This window comes from Poecile atricapillus, chromosome 3 (genome assembly GCF_030490865.1).
Source record: "Poecile atricapillus isolate bPoeAtr1 chromosome 3, bPoeAtr1.hap1, whole genome shotgun sequence".
NCBI lineage: Eukaryota > Metazoa > Chordata > Aves > Passeriformes > Paridae > Poecile > Poecile atricapillus.
Window position 1 is genome coordinate 92729472 of NC_081251.1, and position 14164 is coordinate 92743635.

At 38.5% G+C, this 14164-nt stretch overlaps 1 protein-coding gene across 4 annotated transcripts in view; it reads right to left on the bottom strand.

Annotated features, from left to right (window-relative positions):
* EML4 (EMAP like 4) overlaps positions 1-14164 on the bottom strand; it is a 147318-nt gene that overhangs the window by 26906 nt on the left and 106248 nt on the right. For 3 of the 4 annotated variants that reach the window (XM_058835140.1, XM_058835139.1, XM_058835142.1), the window contains 4 exons: positions 8980-9103; positions 4013-4162; positions 2497-2566; positions 1132-1242 (listed from right to left, as the gene is read on the bottom strand). In XM_058835140.1, coding sequence (XP_058691123.1) covers positions 1132-1242; positions 2497-2566; positions 4013-4162; positions 8980-9103 — 455 coding nt within the window. Of the gene's footprint in view, positions 1-1131; positions 1243-2496; positions 2567-4012; positions 4163-8979; positions 9104-9773; positions 9793-14164 lie in introns of those variants that run through there. The other variant, XM_058835143.1, reaches the window with a different exon arrangement.

Here is a 14164-nt window from a genome sequence, read left to right on the forward strand (position 1 = left end):
ACGCCAGTACTCCTTTCACATTATTTACTGAAACACAAAATGTACAATGCTAAGAAATTTCTTTCAATTGCTTTTTTTCTTTCAATTGCTAAGTGAAACTGCAACAAGAGTGCAAGAATTTCTTTTCAACAGCTCACCCAGAGACACTGTTGAGTTTCCATTCTTGGAGATTCCCAGAAGCCAGCTGGACCAGAGCCTGAGCAGCCTGCTCTGACAGAACCTGCTGCAAGCAGGACAGTGGATAAGGTGATCTCCAGACATCCCTTCCCACCTCAGCTGACCTGTAAATCTCTTCCTCTATTAGCAAAATACTGCAGACATTGTTTTTCTACATTTTCTGGTTTTTTATGTATTTTAATTCTTCTTGATGGAATGCAAGAATCCAGTCTGGGTTTTCAGGAGGTCTGATATGTCTCAGCCTTTTGGCAAAAGTGCACTGGCAGCTTAAAGATTAAAATATGGCCATATTTTACAAAAAAACAAAAACCCAACTCATTTCCAAATTTGAAAAGAGATCTTTCTGAATGCCAAGTAGTGAATCTCCATGCACTACCAATTTTTCTGATAAATTCTATGGGCCCAGTAACAAAGACCGCTATTTTTTTCCTACGTAAAGGGCAAAAAATGAACAAGCTATTCCTCAGGAAAAAATAGTACAAGATAATATGAGGGTTTTGGTTTTTTTTCATTTCCTGTTGGTGGACCAAAACCTACTCCAGCTGTGAAAGCAAAAAAGTTAACCCTCCTATCAGAACTCATTAAATTTTGTCTTCACAAACCTAACTAACAAATTGTAACAAATTTTAACATCAAAGTAAAAATAACCAAGGTCCTCACAAACAAAACAAAACCACCAAACCAGTGTGGACTTCAATTTCTCGTTAGGGATTTTCTTGTGTATTTATTTACTGTGCTGTTTTGTTACTGCAATTTCACATGTGCCATTTCCTGTTTTTCCAGCTAGTTTGCTGTCGGCTGCTTTTATAACATACACAGAAACTTACTGGCACTTTTAATACCAAAAGAGATCAGCTAGACAACCACATGCAAAAATTTCCATAGATTTCCTTCCCATTTCCATGGGACTGGCCACGTTCTATGGAACACCCCGAGGAACCGCGCCCATCTTACCGCTTTGGAAAAATCCAAGCAGCCCACTCCGCGCTCAAAGGTGCCGAGGCCGATGACCTGCAGCGTCGCCAGGCTCACCGAGTCCCACACTCTAACATGGGGCTGCAGGGGCTGCATGGGAAAGCAACGGGACAAACAGGTCACCAGCAGGGAAAGCACCGCGGGCTGGGGCCGAGCTTTGTTAAGCAGCTGCTGCCTGAATTACAAACTGCAGAGCAAAATGCAGGATGACCTGTGCGGGTGGTGCTGCTGGGTGCTATCCTCAAAGTCAAAAGGGGAGAGTCAAGGCAATGTGGATCCTTATGTCTGGGCTACCAACACCGCGGCGGTGCCGTCGAGGCAGGAAAACGGCATTTGGTAGTTGTGAAAATACTTTAACCAATTCAAGGAATTGAACAAATAATGGAAAAGTCATCTTGCATTTCAGACCCCAGACTAGTGATATTATGCAACAACTAAAAATAATGATCAAATCTGGGCTTATATATATAAATTAGGAAAAAAAGTAAAGAAACAAACCCTGGTGCACCGAGTCTCTTAACCATCACCAATCACTCAATGAAAATGTCTGTGGTTTTATTTCATAGAACTATTATTCCAAACTAGCTTAGAACAATCAAAAATTAACTTGGCTTAAGGACAGCATTCACCATTGAAAATGACAAATCTTTGTACTGATGGAAAAATAAACCAACCAGCTCTAACAAGAATCAGAATATGCTCAGTGGAAATCATGTATACAAACCCCCCCATACATATTTCTTACAAAATATAAAAAATTAGGTTGAACATCTGAAAAAGAGTTATACTTAACATCCTTTTACACTTTATAGCATTTGCCTTTTTTTCCCCCTCTGTTTATTACTTCTTGAAAATAGTCCAATTATTCAAATTCTGACAGAATTATGCCAAAAGGTGGAGAGCAGCATTTAAATATACTTGCTCAGAAATGAGCAACTTTCTAGGAAAGCTTGGCATACCTTCCATGAATTCTCAAAGTTGGTTTCCTCTTCCATGAAGCCTTAAGACTATACTGACTCACAGAATTAGAGATTTGCTCTCCCTTGGGAGAGGACATATTGAAAGTAATATAAATGATGTGGCCTTATAAATCAATTACAAGCTTCATGTTTGCTTGCAGATAAAGGACTTTATAAGCCTCTGCTCTTCTTAATATATGGTTGTGTGCTTCATTTTACTGTCTTTTGCTAAAGATACAGGCTGTTACCTGAGAAAATCAAAATATCTCAGTAAATGCTGTGCATAATGTAAACTGCAGACAGAAGGTGATGATTAAAAAACCCCAGTCCACTTCGTCCTGATTTTCAAAACAAGATACTACTGCTCAACAGCTCTATTACTTACCCTTCCATCTTTATCCACTCCAGCTAACTGTCCTGTTGCAATTCTAATTTTGTCTGGATGAACTGCAAGACTAAGACAGACAGAAATATGACTTGCTTTTGCTGTCATAGGTCTTCAAAACTGAGAGGTGTTTTGTAAATTTTTTATTTGTATCTCAACAAAAGCCCATGAAGACACTTATGATCCTAAATCCCACTTTTAAGGAGACAGCTTGAATGTTTATCATCAGATATTTCATTCCACAATGTATTTGTATTAACTGTTTGCTGACACACAACCAGGAGTGCCGAAGAGCCACCTCCACATGTGCTCTGACACATCTCAGGTTTGCACTACACTCGAAGTCTAATGTAACAAAATCTACATTGTCTTGTAATGAACCTCCTACACATAGTTATGCACCATATTTATAAGCACTAAGGTGTATTTTATGCCTAAACCTAGAGGTGCCATGAACCCAGAGAAAAACAGGCAGAAAGGTTGGCTGAGGGTTTGCCTGTGCACCCAGGAGTCAGAGATTACCACCACTTGAAATAAGTTACTGATGTAATTGTACTAAAGAAATGCGATGCACTACTAGTGGAAGTAAAACTCTGCCCTTGCTTATCACATTCTGTTATGAAACTGATGTGAAAAAACAGATTTTAGAGAATACATCCTCTCAGTTTGGGATTTTTTGATCTATATTCTTAATTGCTTTCTCTGTAAAATTGCAATGGTGAAGAAAGCCATTGAAAGAATAAAGGGGGCCAGAGCAAACCTGAAGAGATCATAAAGATGGACACCAAAAAAATTTACAATTCAGTGCAATTTTATGAATGAGAGCGAAGAACACAAACTGGTAATATTCCTCCCACAGGAAGCAATTACGCAGACAAGAGAAAAGAGATTTAGATGTCAAATTTTCTCCAGTCAGGTACTGCACAGTAGTTTATGTTCACCATTACATTTTGCACACTACTCTTCAGACTAGCATAGCAAATTCTTTCTTTGCGCCCACAATGACACTGGCTTCAATTTTTCTTCTATACTTTTCTTTTTTGCTAACATCTTTCTGATTTCCCTGATTCTCTTTATACTTGGACAGGGCATCTTTTATAAGACAAGAGTATGATTGTTCAGTTTTTGACTTGGTTTTCCAGTTCTCCTTTCAGATTGCACTTTTGCCATACTGTCTGTAAACAACTGATTTAGAGTCAGGCTAAAAACAATTTTTAATTTCTGGGACAAATATTTGGAATAGTTTATGCAATGATCCTTTCTTCAACCTGGCACTCTCAGATTGTACATGTATCCCCTTGTTTTACATTTAAACCAGACATCCTAAGCTAGCATGGACTGCTCTGAAACAATTTGTTTGTGCTGTGTTTACTACAGTGAAATCTACTGGGACTGATTAAACAGGAAATAGCTACAACTATGATGACATTAATTAGTTTGTACATACAGCAGGAGAGGAAAATAAATATTTCTGTATTATTACCCATACACTTACATGCAAATTTTGTATACTAACCATTTAACGCAGTCTGTGTGACCCAAGTAGTGCCGCTGGGTTCTCTCCTCATAGTTAAATAGTACCACCACTGAGGCTATGAAATACACAATTTCTCCGGTAGGAAGGAGGTAAACGTTGGCTCGACAGTCTCTTCCACGATACCCATATCTATATTTTTATTTAGTTAAGGTTTTCATAATCACTGAATACCAAGAAAAAAAACAAACAACTTTTTTTTCTTTTTTTTCTAAAGGATTCCTGCGGAGCTCTCATGTCAGCAAATGCTCTTCAAGTTTTTCCCTCTGGAACTACAGCATGATTTCACTAACACAGTTTAAAAATAAAACCAAAAAAAACCCCCAAAAAAACTGGACTTCAGGAACCCAAATCCCTCAAGAAATGATGATAACTGATGTTAAAAATAAAATATGGTAGAGGAAAGCACACACAGTATTGCACTTTTGTAAGAATTTTCATGTGAAATTTCATTAGGTAACAGGAGGACTCTCTATTCTAATTTAACATTTTTTACAGCAGCAGAACTGTGTATCATCAGGCTAGGAAGCAGAGTGTTGCTTTCATTTGGCCTTTTAAAACAATTCCTAATGCCCTACAGGGAAAGGCAAGCTTCTGCACAGCAGCTGCCAAGTTCAGGATAGATTTCTTTAGACTGTTTTAAGAGTATTTTTTAAACAAAGCAAACTTAAAAGGAATTTACACAATGAAAAATACTCTATCCAAATCTACCCAAAATATATAAAAGGCATGTTTTCTGTAGGAATATGCACAGCTCCTAATGACATTCAGAAGTTTTACACACTGTGAACGAGCCTTGGTTGGCACTGGTCAAACGTTATTATAACTCGTTATTTCTTTGGAACAGGTGCAGTTTTCTTCCTCTAGACTATTAATGTGGCTGCCTGCCTAAATTTTAGTTCTTTGGGTCACCAGGAACAATTAACATAATAAGTCAGACTTTAACATCCAGATATGCAGCCCCAAAAATATTATTTTCCTGTTATGTCGTGCACTTTAGAGAGCTTTCCACTTCACTGCCAACTCATACACCTGCAACAGCAAAAAAAAGATGGGAAACACATTAAGCAACTTTTACTAAAGGATTCCAGCTTCAGGTTAATAAGGTATATAAAAGGAAGTGAAAAGCCCATGTGTAGAAAGCTGAGTGGGTGAAGGTGGCCCTTTCTCATAAATGAAGGTAGGTGCAGTAGCTCAAAATTGGGAATGTCTAAACTGGTATTCCCTAATCTGATAGTCTGACCTCTATTCTCCATGAAAAAGGGCCACCTTTTTACCAAAAATGCCCCACTACACTTCCCTGCTACCCTTCCTCTTCTGCAGTGCCACCAGACCAGAGGAATACTTGCAAAATTAAACACATGCTGTAACTAAACAGTAGTTCAAAGAGGGACACTGCATTCAGTTGTCAATTAAACCCCTTTGGAGTGTGGAAAACAAAACAGATTTATATCTTGCTGTCTTCCATTTAGTAGGGAAGAACACAATAGCTCCTCTGAAGCAGAGATTATTCACTGGATTGCTAAGCAAACGATACCGAGAGAAATGCTGATATAACACAATGCTGAGGGCAGGAAAAAAAGGATGCCTCTGTTTCTCCTCCATTACTATTTACTCCCCCACTCGGATTTCCTCTTTCCTCTTTTAAACACTGACGGAACTGAAAGAAACCCCAGAATGGCCTCTTATAAAAAATAACAAACAACAAACCAAATAACTGAACCTGCAAAAGCAATGAGCTATAAACCAATAACAATATTTTTTCTAACCTGAAGCATTAAGAACGCTATTTTAAATACCTTCTCAGAGGAGAGAGGCAGGTTTTGCTCATCTGCTGTACACAATAGGGAATGTATTGATAAGGATTTAAGGAATGTATTGATAAGGATTTAGTAAGATTGACATCTTTGAACATTCATCCTAGAAAAGTATTAATGATTTGCACAAACGTGTTTCCACAGCAGAAGTCTTCCATGCTTAGCCAAGCTAGAGCTAAATACTTTGGCACCCGCCACTGAGCTCTGACATTCATGAAACTGCAAGAAAAAAAACCCAAAAAACCATTTTCTCAGTACTGCCTTTCTTTTACCCCTCCTATAAAATAGAGTAGCAAAGAGTGGCTGCATTTTCTAGAAGCACATTTTTTACAAGCATGTAAATGCACCACCTGTTTTGTGGGACTTTTTTTTTTTTGCTTTCTTCATTCTCCATCCCAAACTATCATGAGTGAAAAAAAGGATTGCTGCTCCACAGAATTTCTTTCCTGCTCCACACATGCAGTACAAAGCAGCACATACAGTGCAACACAATTAATGCAGTAAAATTAATGCAATAATTGACTGTGTCACTTCAGAAAAAGGGGTGACAACTTTGATGCTTGATTTCCACTGAATTTCAGTGTTTATCTTTCAGTGAAACTGATGATTAAATTGGGGAAATGGAGAGATAGTTGTCTTGATACTGTGATTATTTCTCACCAATTAAGACGACTGTTTTATCACAACATTTGATATGTCTAAAAACTTTGAGTTTTGGGGTTTTTTTGCTTGTTTGTTTAACTGGCTAAAAAATAGCTACTGCCTTCATGAAAAGTGATCTACCGTCCCTAGAATTCAGCAGTATATTTACCACTGTCTTCAATTATTCTTAGAAAGAAGAGCACTACTGCTAAAAATAATCTCATAAAATGGAGTCTGAAAAACCCTCCTGAAACTGAGCTACTATACACTGGGAGAAAAAATCTACAAAGTCACTGTAAAAAGCTGCATTGACTGTGACCTCTGAAGCTATTAAATAAGCCAATATTGCTATTACTAGAAATGCCAGATATGCTTTAACCAGTTTTGAAGTGCAGTAGCAAAGATTGCACTACAAAGCTGGGATACTCAAACTTTATTATTTAATTTAAATGACATCACTCAGGAACCAGACACAGTCAAGAGCTCAGACTCCCCCATGAGCTGCTTTATCTTGCCAAGCAGCTTAGGCATTTCTTCAAATGACTATAATCTTCAAGACAGACAACAGCTAAGTTTCTCTAGTTGAATCTACAGTACAGAGTATCAGCAGTCAAATAAACCTACAAGGAACATCTAAAAAGGAGACCCCCCCCACCTCCCAAACCAACCAGTAAACCAAGAAAAAAACACCCCAATAATTTGCCTGTTGTTTCCTTGCAGTTGATCATAGTTGACCAGCATTTTCCAAAAGAATAATAACAAAGGAAAACCCAATTATAAAAAATCATCCAAAAGGCAGGAGAATTAAAGAATTCAAAACAAGTCCTATAAAATGGAACTATTCAACATGCAGTTGAGCTTTCAGGTGCAAAACACTGACATTAGCAAAATACTCAGTGAATAATTGTCCCCATGCTTTTTTAAGAAGGTGTACAGGGTTTAGTTTCCCATCATATTTGCAAGATTTGCTGTCTTGCAGATTTGTTCCCCTTGCTAACCCTAAGCATAAAGCACAAGGTCTGCTGCTGCTGCATTCTCCAAACTGAAGAGCAATTTTGTTCAAATTCATCATAGAGATCAATATTTAGTCCTCATAAATTTTACTGCCTTTTCATAATTTTCTTCACCTTTGCATCCAAAAGATACCCCCACACTCATAAATCTACTGGTCTGATTTGGGATGACGTTTCCTTTAAACAGATTCCAAAACATATGGACAGTCTCTTTCAACTAGATTTATTTCATTTTAATTAGACCTCAGAAGCCAACTGGTTTAACCTGAACATAAGGTTCTTGAACATTAAATGTGTCCACACTGGGATTTGCACCTACTTAACTGAGGGTGTGATTTCATGATCAGTTTTCACCAGTCCAAACTGCTCACTGATGATGGAAAAGTCAAGCTGATGCTCCTCCTGTATGCCAGTTCCAGTCCTTGCATATTTGTGAGGCAAATCAAACTAATGTATGGGTCCTGCCTGAAAATTGACTTCACAAAAAGAGATTACATTTCAGCCAGATCACTGACTGACCCAATTCACTCCACAGTCACAAATGCCAGCATCAGCAACCAAGAGCTGTGATGATAGTAAAATTGAGTACCACAGTTTTACAAAGCATGAAAAAGAGCTCTGTTTTCCTTCCAGTCAGACTTTCATCTGAAACTTTCCTCCTGACATATGACAGTGTATCACCAACATTCCTAAAAAATCTTCCTTCTTTCTTTCTGCAACATCAGAGCATCAAAATTCAATTATTAAAAACAACTCAAGTGCTGCCTAGACATGTTATTTTACTGAAGTACTAAGAAACTTACTTATACAATCACAGCTTACTGGAAAAATCTTACAGAGATGGAGGAGTGACAGGAAGACACAAACGTCTGCAAAGGCACATCTCTTAATGAACTTAATGTCTGATCTAGAGAACTTGGAGAATTGTCATCAGCCACACACCTACGCAGTTCTTCAAATGACAAATTTAGTGCACTTATTACAAACCAGTTTCCAAGAAATTAACTGCTTCACTTTGGAGCTGAAATACAGAAGCAGTGCAAAGGATGGCTGCTTCTCCAATCCTCAGTAAGGAGGAAAGGACAGCAAACTCAACATCTTCCATAGTTCTAAAACTTCCTAAAAAGGATCAGAGATTGAAAACTAACTGTTCCTGAAACAAAGCCTACATTAATGTAGGGGAAGGCAGAGGGGGACATTTTTCAAACTCTGTAACTCTCCAAAGATGCTTTCTTTTTAGAATTAACATGAACAGCAAAACAAGGAAAAAGTATTTTCGTACCTATGTTGTCTGCCATTTAAAGTTGTACTATACAGGAGTTAAGAACCATTTCCATTGTTATATTAATTTGAACCTTTTCCCTCACCTTTTAGTTTTTACCTCTTAAAAGCCAACAGACAAGACTGGATTCTAAAAGAGAAAAATGCAAGACAAGACAAAAAGGGAATAGTGAGTAGTTATTGATGTTAAGGATACACCCACTCCAGTTTTAACTTTTCAGGAGGCAGCTCTGTCCTAATATCATCATAGTTTTCTACATCAGAAGGAATGAACATTGTGATTGGTCGGCCTCGCATGAACATCTTGATATATTCTCCCTCTGTTGAAACAAAAAGGCACATCAATCATGTAGCAAGTTTACACAAGAAGTAAGACAAAAGAAACCAGAAATAAGCACAGAGATGCAAATCACACTGGTTATATAACAATTATTTTTGAAATGTGAGCTTGGTAAAGGCTCAGATTTTATTTCTTTTAAAATGGAACATTAAACACACACAGAACAAGCGTTAGTTGAATTTGTGATAGAATAGACTGAGCATATAACATTTTAGACATGCAAGTTATAAAGGCAAAAATCCAAATGCAAATCTGAAACTGAATAAATAATTAGTCACAGAATTACAGGATAAGGTATTTCAGTTTGAAAAGGACCTGGGAGGTGTCTAAGTCCAACCTCTGCCTGGCTATAAGGCCAGGCTAGGCTACCCAGGCTTTTGCCTATCCAGATTTGAAAAACTCCTAGAATGGAGATGACACAGCCTCTCCTGGCACCTCTCAGGACCTTGGGGGCCTTTCCCAGTGAGCTTGCTTCATGCAGCCCCTCTGTCCCCCGACTGCATTCCTGCCAGAGACTCTTCTTTCCCATAAGTGCAGGACTTTGTCTCTGCTTAATTCTGTGAGGTTCCTGAAAGCCCATCTCTCCAGCAGAACCACTGGGCCCCCAGTCTGCTGTCACTGCAAACCTGAGAGTGCACTGTGTCACCTACCTCAGCCATTGCTAGACATGATGAGCAGGGCAGGGCCAGGCCGGAATCCTGCAGACTCCACGTGTCACCTACTGGCCACCAGGTACGGTATGACCCATTAACCACAATCCTCCGAGGCCAACCATCCAACTGCTTCCCACCCCCACCTTTCCAAATCCTCATGGCCAAGCTAAGACATCAGGACATTGCAGGAAAATGCAAAAGCTTTGCTGATTAATATAATCCAGAATTATATATCATCACAAACTAATACAGCAACCTGAGCTATTAAGCATTGTATCCTGAAGAATGGAAAAAAGCAACAGCTCAGAATATCTCCAGCTAATGCTGCATATAACACGTGTATATCATCTCTGTGGGAATCTGAGCACTTTACAAGCCTTTAGGAGTTCCTTTTCAAGAAAGGTGAGTTTACCTACCACCAGGGAAAATTACAGCTCCATTTCAAAAAGCACTGATGACAAAGAGCCAAATATTCCACTAACTTTGTATCAATGAAGTAGCAACATTTTATTGCTCTTCAGCTTCATTAGCAATTAATATCAAATTTTAGTATAAATATTAACCAAAGTAATGTAATATTCAGCTCTGAATTTGGAACAGACACTTTTTTTATGAGTGGGGATTTGAAAATCATAGCAGACACGGGAACTCAGAGTTCAAAGCAAAATTTGAATAGTTGCGTAGAAGTGGAGTAGAAGAATTAAATTAGCAATATGGTATTAAGAAATCTTTAATCACATTTGACACAACAAACACTAAGCTCTAAAATGAAGATTTTTAAACAATTACTTTAGTACTTCTTTAAGAAACAAACATGAAACAGACTTCCCTACAATCTTGAAGGAATGCTTGGAAATATTTCCCCAATTAAGCATAAGATTAATACTCAGACTGTATGATTGTGCAACCTATTTTGGGCCTTCCCTAAAACACCTGAAATTAAAATTATGACAAACTCAGACTTATTTCCACAGAATCATAGCATAACAGCACAAGTCAAACTTGGAGATCTAAAAAGGCAAAGAAACCAGGTCAATAATTGTAATAATTAAACAATATATATATATATATATATATATATATATATATAAAATATAAAGATTTTTCTTCTTTAGCATATTAATGCAAGGAAAGCTGAGCCATAGAAGTCCAGTATGAAAGGAAAGAAATATTAAAAAGATGAAAAACAGTTGTCTCGCTTCTTTCCAAGAACAAACATGGGTGCTTTGAACAAGAACCCCATCAGTCTCCCCACTGAGAACAGTAGAAAACCTGCATCAGATAAAATAAAAAATAACAAAGATGATCACTCCCTGGTAGCTAAACTAGACACAACAGTTATTTTACCACATGTGCATTGCTTAACTGCATTGCTAAGAAAATCTAAAGGTTGGAGCTGTCACTAGTTTGACATAAATGTTTAGATAATTATTCCAAACTAGTACCATGCCTCATTTATCTACCAATATACTTTTTATAGTATGTATATTCAGAGATAAAGTAACACTGGCCAAACCCAAGAGTAATATATTAACAATGACCTTTCTATTAAAATCTGGCACCCACAGTCTTTTAAATTTAAAGCCTGAGGGTATTTACAAAAGATCGATCATTGTTAAACCATAAATTCTTGATTTAACACTGAGCTTGACACTTCTGGTTCCACAAGATCAGTGCAAAATGACACCACAAATTTAGGATCAAATTTTTCATTGCCTAGAACAGTGGAGACAACCAGCAACTGAAATTCTTATGGATGGAGGCAGCTGCACCTGTTGGGACTCTGCAGATGAGAGATGTAAGAGTCCAAGACAAATTCAGTCAAGTGTCTGTCAGAAGAGGTTCTCCTGGAACTCAGGGAAAAGAATATCTACAGGGCATTCAGATACAAATTAGCTCTCTGAAGTTCCCCATTAAAAAAGAAATTTTTTTTACCCTTACTGTAGTTGCTCAAGATTACCTTTGAAGATACATATATAAAACACTTGTTAGAAAGACAAAGGCTAGGTAAAGCTTGATTAAGCCTCTCCCTAAAGAAGAAGAAGGGTTAGAAAACAAGACAACCCACTGAAAGATTTTTTTTTTTGTCTAAGACTGTAAATTTCCTTTTGTTAGAATAACCTGTAGGGCAGATATAATATTAATGTAAAAATCTTTTGAAATACTAGAGAGGATGACAGCATACCAACACCATTCTCAAACAGCAATTAATTGCCTGAGGCCAAATTCTTGTATTTGCAACTTAAGAAAATCAGTGATTTAACTCTTTCATACTATACTACTTCAACTAAATGATCAAGAGCATCAGACAACATTGCTTTCCTGAAGCCTCAATACAAAGCAGAATGTCTAGACTTTTATGTCCTTTTTTTGGGAAAAAAGAACCTTGGTCATGTTATGACAGATAGGTATGTAAGGGGTGACAAGGGAGAAAAAGCCAAAACTTCTAAAGAGAGTGGGTAAAAAACTCACTAAACCCTTGCCAACAAAAAATCCTTGACAATTCTGGTATCTACCAGCCTGAAAACATAAGTATGAAAGCAAAAAAATATTTTGTACCATATAAAGAGATCTTCAGATCCCACTATCCACTGATCAGAAGCATCTGGGGAAGATGAGGCTGGGGGTTGTGTGTGGAAAGGGCCAGGAGGTCATACCATGAAGAATTCTTGGCACTTGCTAAATTAATTAATCTGCAACTGCAGACACCCTATAAATCCTTTCAAATAGGGATCAAACTAACTGAAAAGCACAGCTGAAGCTCTTCAGGTAGCACACCCAGGTGCCATGGATTATCCACAACACACAAAAAGTAACAGCTCAGACCCAGAGTTGCTACAAAAGGCAGCATCAAGTGGCTGCAGCGCCCTGGCTCCGGGGGCCAGTTCTTCACCAGGAACAGCTGTAGCTGCTTTCTGTGCAGTTTCGAGCTCAAATTCACAGCCCTTGCCAAACTCTGCTTGGCTCCACGATATTTCACCTCTGGAGCCTCAACAATCTCTTTACACAAGTGCCAGGTAACACAGGATCAGCACTCCCAATTTATGCTCCCAGGATGGGCTCAGGCTTATTAGCCTCACATAGCAGCCCTCTGGGTGTGCTGGACCTAAGCAGAATGCATGCAGCTCTTGGCTCTCTGTGGGTCCCCCAGAGGTTTGGGGAAACTACTAACTTGGCCCCAAAGATGCAGAAATACTTAATTTGACTAAAATGTGGCCCCACTCAGCTTAAGTGACACAAAACACTGCTCAGAAGGAGAGACACAAAGAGAGAAGCCAGAACATGGTGAGGACACATGTAAAGGTAGTCTTGAACACTGTGCAGGCATGCGGCTTTGCAAATTAATGCAAATTAATGTAATGAGCTAGAGGAACATCATGGCTTGGCTCAGCTCAGCCCAGTCCAGCCTGACAGATACCAAACATGACCCCCCAGTGCCCTCACTCTGCTTGCATTGATATTTTTTTACTTTGCAGAGTACTGCAGCACCTGCTTTGGAGAGCAGAGCCCTTGCTGTCACAGAGAGAGACACAAACACACTCTACTGATTTCAGAATAGCACCCAAAAACTTCCTCCCACTACTAGTTGGGAACTACTCAACTTCCAGGTGGCAAGAACACAAGGCCAGGTTGTTTTCTTTCTGTGTGTGTGACAGCATAGCTGCTCACTTCAGCACAGGTCTGCCTATCTGCTGTCAGAAAGTGAACTAGAAAGTGAACTAAAAAATGAATGAAAGTGAATGAAAACAGCAATCCACCCAGCCTTTACATTCTGAAAAAATAAAATCATCCAGCTACTTAAATCTCTTTTTGTATAATAAGGGTTTAGTCTGTCTCTACTGCACAACAAAATTTACCCTTCATGGTTATGGGTGCATGCAGTGTTACAGAGGAGAACCTACCAGGGTTTTGACTTTCCACAAGGCCTCTATCTCCATTGGAATTACTTCTGATACATCCTGGGATTGCATTTGTGTTTTCAAAATAAGTGAGTGGTTCAATCTTTGTACAACTAAGTGGCATGTTATAGCCCTTTCCCCCTACCACTTAATTCTGGCAAGCACCTGTTTATAGCTAGAGCCTTGCTAGTCAACTCCTGCATGAATAATTAATTCATTTATTTTTTTTAATACTACTCCAGCCTCAGGAACATCTAGGTCTTACTGTATTCAAATCTCAGCTTCCAACTCTATCAGTCTGGCCTCCCAGCTTTGTGTCATCAGTGAAATTTCAGTGCTTCTACTTTCCTGTGCTAAGTTCATTAGTGTAAACACTAAGCCAAGTAGGTCCCAGCAGGCTGGAGGCAGATGTTAGCAACCAAAGTATCTACAAAATGTCCTTTGGAAGTTTACAGCCTGACAGAGAAGAAAGGAATAAATATGTTGGTG